The sequence below is a fragment of the Motacilla alba genome, chromosome 1A, assembly GCF_015832195.1.
Source record: "Motacilla alba alba isolate MOTALB_02 chromosome 1A, Motacilla_alba_V1.0_pri, whole genome shotgun sequence".
NCBI classification, from domain to species: Eukaryota; Metazoa; Chordata; class Aves; order Passeriformes; family Motacillidae; genus Motacilla; species Motacilla alba.
Genome location: NC_052031.1, coordinates 46,967,697 through 46,975,558, shown reverse-complemented (window position 1 = coordinate 46,975,558; position 7,862 = coordinate 46,967,697). Strand labels below are relative to the sequence as shown.

Genomic DNA, 7,862 nt, shown 5'->3' with positions numbered 1-7,862 from the left:
GTGGAGGGAGATCAAGTACCATTAGGAACTTCTAAAATCTACCCTTCACCTAAAGCTCACAATATCCAGTGACTAGACCACCTCCTTAAAAAAACAACTATGTTCCCCTGATTTCTGTTTATTAAAAAAAAAAAAAAAAACAAAAACACAAAAGACTGAAAAACCTAGAGGTTATGATTTTGCAACTCCAGGACCACGGTGCCCTTCCACGCCATGCATGACACACTTTGCCAGTACTTCCCTTTTCCTGTATTTCATTCCTTTCATATCCCCTCTCATATTTCCTGTCTCCCAGAGATGAATACCATCTGTTCCGCACTTCGTGACTCCTCACACTTCTCGGCGCCCTCCACACTTCACCCTCCGCGGCCGCCGCTGCCGGCCCCGCACCGCCGCCGCTCCCGCTGCCCTCGCACGGCCCCGGCCCCGCGGCGCCGGCGGCCTCGGGCGCGCCCCGGGGGCGATGGCCGCGCTTCGGGCGGGGCGGCTCCGGCCCTCCCACCTCCGCCGAGCGGGGCCGAGCCGAGCCGAGCCGGCAGGAGCAGGGCCGGGCTGAGCGGGGCCGAGCCGAAGCCAGCGGGGCAGAGCCGAACCCCAGCGGGGCAGAGCTGAGCCGCGGCATCATGCTGGGCATGGTGAAGAACTCGCTGCTGAGCACGGTGGAGGCATGGCCCTACCGTCTGCTGGGCAAGGGCGAGAAGGTCTGTGCCGGGGCGGGCGGCCGGGCGGTTCTTCCCTAAGGCGCTGCGAGGGAAAGCGGGGATCGCCCCCGGGCAGCGCGTTCCTCCTGGCAGCGCCTCCATCCCCATCTTCTTCCCCAGGATCAGGTCAGCTACGAGGAGAGGACGTACGAGGGCGGGAAGTTCGCGGCGGTGGAGCTCGTGGGGAAGCCGTTCGACGAAGCCTCGAAGGAAGGGGCAGTCAAGCTCCTCAAGTACGTCGGAGGAAGCAACGACAAGGGTGAGAGATGCTGCCTGCCCCGCGGGGCTTGGCGGGTGTTTGTGGTTGAGGCTTGGTGAAAGCAGGATGGATGGAGGCGATGGCACTGCAGGCCCGCCTGGCTTGTGGCTCCTGGCACGGGGTGTCTTTGATGGCCCCTCACTGGTAAATGTAAATTTGCAACAGGCTAAGTCGTGCCCAGCCAACTCATGCTATGAGTCCGCTTATAACCCTTGTCTGTTTCAGGATGAAATCTCAAAACTTGTTTGTTTAAACAGGAATGAGTTACCTTGCAGCTGGGATAACATGAGGACAGGCAGACATGTATCTATCACAGCTCCCTGGGTGAGCAGTAGCTGATAAAATCCAGGGTATCTGGGACACTTCAGTTCTATGATGTGCCCTTGTGGGCAGTGAAATAACAGTTACGACCTTGATATTTTATCTGGCTATTTTTATTCATGAAAGAGTAACGAACAGTGAGCTTCCTTTTTAATGGTATATTTTAATGTTTTATGGCAGTGCTTCCAGGTGATTGCTTCTAATTCTCATCTTACTAAAATGTGCGCGTTTTAACCATTCATAGCAGGAGAAGACTACAGAGTAGCTCTGAGGCATATACATGTTCTTAAACACCTTTCTCCAGCATCTAGTGGAGGGACTAGTGTAGTCTCTATAGGAGTAGGAGGTGGATGCAGTGGGAAATGGTATTTGCAGCAACATTTTTGGAGAGGTGATGATTGCTGTTGCTGTAGTAGAAAGGGTGCCTTCTACAACATGTGACACAAACACAGGTATGACATCAAAGGAAAATAAATGAGAAAGATAGCTTGATCTCAGCTGTTTTTATGGCTGCCTGATCATGAGGTTTAGAGGTTCCCTACTGCTGCAAGAAGAGTGAAGGAAACTGGTCTTCAGTGCCACATGGTACTTCTTAGTGATAATGAGTAGGAAAAAACCTTGCTGTTCCTGGAGTGTGGAAAGCATGGACAGTCCTGCTCAAAGCCATAACAGCACTGAGGTTTGGGGCACTGGAACTTGTAGGATGCCTGGAAGCATCTGGGAGGTTTTAAGAGAAAGCTTCTGTCACCCAGTATTGGCAGTGGGCTCACGACTAAGTGCAGATAGTATTTATTTAAATGCTGATGTAGATTTATATGTGCTCCTGGCCTGCCCTGGAGCTACAGACCCTACTGTCTTACAGCTGATTTGTCAGAACAGAGTGTCTAATAGAACCACGAAAGCAGCACCATTAATAAAAAGCATTCCAGAGGTCAGTTGGGACATTTATTTCCCAGGCTCCTGGTGTGCAGAGGGAGCTTGGCCCAAGCAGAAGCCTGATGATGGCTGTTCTGCTTCCCTAGAGGAGCCCTCTCCTGACAGGGAGTTTGTTCATATGAGGAGTTTTCCAAAACTAAAATTAGCTTTTGTGAATTCACTGTTAATTTTGTGAGTTCCTGAGAGCTTAGACTTCTTTAGTAATGTCTGTGTGTCTGTTTCAGGGGTTGGAATGGGCATGACTGCTCCTGTCTCCATCACTGCTTTTCCTGCTGAAGATGGCTCCTTTCAGCAGAAGGTGAAAGTCTCTCTGCGGATCCCGAGCCAGTTTCAAGACAGTCCTCCATGTCCTACCGATGAAAGCATTAAGATTGAAGAAAGACAGGGGATGACCATTTATTCCACGTAAGGAATGCATCCTGGGATTTCCAGTCTCAAATGATGAGGTCTTTAGGGTGCTCTGATAAGTAGTGTTTGTTTTACCAGGTGACTTGCTGTACAAGGGGTGCACGTGGCAGAAGGAGATGGAGGAGTATGTCTAGACTGAAGACAGGTGTTTTATGTCACTTCTTACTCCTGGTCACGCTGCACTGATGTGGAATATGGATTTTTTTCCACTGGGCATACAAGCGTGCAGGCTAGCCCTGAAAGATACTCTCCCATTTCTATTGTATGAATCTATTGTTTTTCCCACTTTCTGGGTTCCAGATTGTTCACAGTCATTAAGAATGTTCTTTGGTGCAGTTCACAAACTGTCCACTGAAGCCTCATTCGGATGGACTCATACCAGACTCCACCATGGAAACAAGGAGCTGCTGCATTGCTTCAAGTCACCTTTGAATGTCTTGCGGTGTTGATTGACAGCCTGGACTCAAACTAGCATCACCAGAGCAATAAGCTCTTCACCTTGTCTTTACCCTTTGGAGCTTCCCCTGCCTACTCTCTTGAAGTATTTTGGCTGACTCTAACTGACTTCTTTCTTGCCTCTAACTGCTGCTTGGCCTTTGCTCTGGGTGTGGACCACTTCTGCAATATCAGCCTGTTTTGTCTCAAATTTCAGCCCTGTGGGAGGGTGGTGAAGTGCAGGCTGAGTGGAATCAGTTCCTGCTGGTGGGAGGTCGACATAAACCAGACCCATTTCAGTCCACCCCTTTTACATGGCATTGTGTTCTGTAATTGCCAATTGTGTGTTTCTACCTCCCCTTTTTCTTGGGCTAGCTCGAGTTTGGCTTGCTTTCATGATCCTTCCAGCAGACGGTTGTTCACACCACAGTGAACACAGTTGTTGACAGCATTGGTGGGGACTGTGGGCTGAGCTGACTTGGAGATAACCCTGTATTTTAGAAATTTGTTTCTCTGATATGGTGCTGATTCACAGGGCAGGGCCATTCTGCTGGCTGACATACATGGGGCTGTTTGGGGGGATCCCTTTGGGGCCTCCCAATAGATGACTGCCCAGGGATTTTTGTTATTGTGCTTGGTGGTCCCAGGTAGATTTTATCTCATGCACTCATCAGGTTGTTCGTCACCCTTGGCTCTGTCACCCATGAGACTTCATGTGTCCCAGATGAAGTGTGCTGCTTCACAATGAACAGTGCACACATGAGTGCATGATGGCAGGGCCTGGATCAAAATGCGTGTCGAAATATACCGTGGCTATTTATTGTTCTCTCTCTCTTCCTTCTTTGCTTTTCCAGGACTGCTCAACACCTCTCTTGTTTCTTTGCAGGCAGTTTGGTGGCTATGCCAAAGAGGCAGATTACGTGAGCCATGCTGCCAAGCTGAAGGCTGCTCTGGGGAGTGATGCTGCATACCGCAAGGATTCCTACTTGTGCAATGGTTATGACCCCCCTATGAAGCCTTACGGACGCCGCAATGAGGTCTGGTTTGTCAAGGAGTGAACGCCTGGCTCCCCGTGGTGCTGCCTTGCTCTGATAACCTCCCCATACTATGTCCCTGTCGTCTTTAAAATAAACTAAGAATTCAACAGAGGTAAAAAACTATCACTGCCTTTTTCCATGCCTATACCTTAGTCTTTTATGGACCATAAAAGTAATTTTAGAAGAATACTTGCTGACCCTCCTGATGGTCCTGCTCCTTCATTCCAGACCAGGTCTTCAGCCACACAGACTCTCTTGATCTCTCCATGGCTTGTTTTTATCTCCGTTTTGCTTCCAGAGTTCAGTGCTGAGAAAGCCAAAAGTACTTAATTGACTGGTGCCTGACAGGAGTCACGTCCAAGTGTAGGCAGACTATTAGTTTCACCTGAAACGGGTAGGGGAACATGACAAAAGTGCATACAGAGACTTTTTTATCTCCTTCAGTTTGCTGCAGCTGTAAAATGCTGCTTTTATCTTTGCCATTCCACAAACAATCTAAAGGGACACGGGCATTGCTGCCAACATAGCACAGAGAAAATAAACATCCTTTACATTAATTCAGTGAGTGTGCAGAAGATCAACGCTTCTGTCATCTGTCTGAGAAATGCCATTCAGAGAAAGATCCAGATTCTGTTTGCAGCTTTCTTTTGTTTGAGGGGAGATGTTTTGGCGTGTGCTGTGTCTTCATCTCATAGCTGCTTCTAGCAGCTGGACAATGTGACCTGGAGACCTCAAGATTGTTTCCTCCCCTTCCTATTACTTTTGTGTAACATTTCTTTAAAACTAGCCTGTGCAAGGGCCAAAGCAGAAATGTGTGTGGTTATCTAATTGAATTGGAGAAATGCAAGGCTGGGAAGAAAGCAGATGCCTATTAATTGTGATCTGAGGGTGCATTTGAAGAATGGTGAAAATATGGTGAAACTGCCATAGATGACAACTGAAAAACTTTTCTTAAAAGGCGTCAATTTTTGGAGGGCTACTCAGACCAGCTGTTTTCTTTAGAGGGGGAAAAGGAAAACATGGCAGTTCTGGAAAACAGGGACCTGGGTCAAATAATGAGTAGCCTTTTGGAAACTTCAAATACAATAGCAAGTGTGGGTCATGTTTCAGGAAGAGTGGCAATGTTGAAATGTCAGACATCAAACCAGCCTTTTAGCTGTTGGCTCTGCCAGGGACACACCAGAGTGCCCACAGTGGGAACACTCACCCTGCTACTGGGTGTGTATTATTCATTACCTGCACCAAAAGAGGTGTGCTCCTCTGGTGGTTAAGTGCCCCATAGTTCAGGTGCTTTCCAAAAGCCATTTTCCCCTGGAGCTGAAAGAGACATTTGTCAGATGGCACTGTGGCTTCTGGCTGGTCAAGCTGTTGCACGTGCGCCTGCTTTCTGAGAACAAATCTCAGCAGGAAAAGGAGAAAACCTGAGGTTTTGATGTGCTTTCCTTTTCTTTCTTGCTGAGCCATATAAGAGCTTTGCTGTGAACTTCATGAGAGTTTCAGTCACCTGTGTGCAAGAGCAGCTAGTTCAGGATGGGTAAAAAGAGCAGAGCAGGTATCATTTAATTAAGCAAAAAACCAAACAACAATGACAGGGAAAAGCTATTGGCTGTGGTTAGTGATTGCAGTGAAGGGGAGGAAGAATAAAAAGAGAAATCGAGACAAAGAAAGAATTAGGCTTTTGAAGGAATTTTTGAAGCAGCAAATGCCCTTTTAAGCTTGTACCTGAATCCAAAGGGACCGTTCATGCCCCAGATTATTTTAACTTGTGTGGGCGAGGAATGGAGGAGCACAGTATTGTCCAGTTTGTGCCTGCCCAGGTTTGTTTTGGTGCTTTTGTGGATACAGTCTGGCGACCTATGGTGAATGTCCTTCAATGATCAAAACCTTGAAATTTCTCAAAATTTATCTTGTGAAATCTCAGATGTTAGGGATGCCAGTAATAAACCTGGTATAAACAGAGCTGCACAGCTCAGCAGCATGGTGGGGTTTTTTTATAAAGTGCACACCCTCTGAACAGAGAGAGAGCTTCAGACCCAACAGTGGGAGTAAACTTCTGTAGGCTCTGCCTGTGCAGCCCTGCTACTAGCCTTTTGCATCAGGCAGGCGGGATAGAATTCCATAAACATGGTTAAATAATGTCAAAGCCTTACGCAAACTGAATTGCCTTTTCTGTACACACAAAGATGCCTGTGTTTTGTCTGCATTTTCTAGTTTTGAAATAAATAATAATACTGTGATTTATAACTTCTGTTCTTGTTCTGATCACTGACTTTGTGAGCTCAGTGGGAGTAGTTGATTTGCTAGACTGTAGGTTGCCAGTTTATCTTTCTGTTTGGGGTACTAATCATGTCACAGCATTTATAAATAGTCATAATGCTTTTTTCAATAAATCACTATTTTGGGTATCCTGGCGTGGCCCTGCATGATCTGACTGTGAGAGACAGGAGCTGATGAAATAATCTCCTTCATTTGTTCCAGCCATTGAGAGGCTTTGAGCGATGTATTTGTGTTAATGTAGAAACAAGGGGTCCACTTACCTGAGGAAAATTATGTGTTCCTGTGGCTGGGGTTCACAGGCAGGAAACACATTAATGTTCATGCCAATTCTGGTGACTGATTTTCAACATGATCTATGATCCAGAAGTGTTAAACATTTCGTCCCATTGAGGTCCATCTAGCTTGGCGCCCACTCCCTGTGAGTAGTGGACACCTGGGACAAGATTACAGGAACAGTGCAACTGTGGGCTCAGACCTCCTCTAAATATTTCCCTGTCTCTAGTACGATGTGGCCCAGGGATTTTTGTTATTGTGCTTGGTGGACCCAGGCAGATTTTATCTCATGCATTTGTCACGTTGCTTTCTAGAAAGAACGTAAAGTTATTAACCATGGCATCCTTTTGTCCTTGGGTATGGAAAGGTAGAAATACTCTTTGAGGGTTTCCAGCAGGCTGCCTCTCTGCTCCTTAGGCAGCTTTTTGATACGCCTCTGTCACTGCAAGCGAATGTTTGTTTGGACAGCCAGAGTCACTGTTGACATTGGAGAATTTCCAGCCACCTCTTTGTGCTGGGGCCAGAACTCAGAGGTGTGTTCTGGATTTTGACCCAAGGCCAGCATGGCCACAGGCACTGTTACATGCAGTGGACTCCTGAACTGATATTAAAACAAAAAAAACTTTCTCCATCCCCTACAGTATCTCTGAGAAATTAGAGGTCAGCAGATTACCTGGAGACCTCCTTGCTTCTCCTCTGTGCCTGTGCAATGTCCTCTTCTGTCTCCAGTGAATGCTGGAATTGAGAGATTTTGGTGCTTTTCAGTTGTTCTGTACGGCACCATGCTGTTGCCCATTGTGTGTTGGTTTAAGAAGACAGTGCCAGGGAAACTGAAAGGTGGATGTTTCTCCGTGCTGAGGCCCCTCAGTGCTGCCAGAGGTCTCCTTGCTGGGTTGTTGGGATGTGGTGGCTTTGTGCATCACACCCTGCATTGCTGCCCATGGCCTCTTTCCCATAGCCTCACTTGTCAGGGCAGTGCAACAGCTCCACACCACAGCTGCCTGCGCTGCCTGCGCTGCCTGCTGGGCTGGACTGGCTCAGCCGGGGAGTGGCCTTGGGAATTATCTCTGCCTCCCAGGGACAGGAGTGCCCTTGCTGCTTATAGCAGCTGGGCAGGTCCCTCTCAATGCTATGCAAAGCAGTGGTATGATGGCAATAGGACTGGCCACAGGAACGGCTGCGTTTCAACAGAGCCAAATTTAAAAGCATAATTTG

At 47.7% G+C, this 7,862-nt stretch overlaps 1 protein-coding gene across 1 annotated transcript; it reads left to right on the top strand.

The window, feature by feature from the left end:
* The first annotated feature begins 253 nt into the window (after nt 1-253).
* Nucleotides 254-6,502, top strand: HEBP1 (heme binding protein 1). Its single transcript, XM_038154987.1, has 4 exons — nt 254-701; nt 822-960; nt 2,442-2,622; nt 3,947-6,502. The coding sequence occupies exons 1-4, from the start codon at nt 624-626 to the stop codon at nt 4,116-4,118; spliced, it is 570 nt and encodes a 189-aa protein (XP_038010915.1). The 5' UTR covers nt 254-623; the 3' UTR covers nt 4,119-6,502.
* The last annotated feature ends 1,360 nt before the right edge of the window (nt 6,503-7,862 follow it).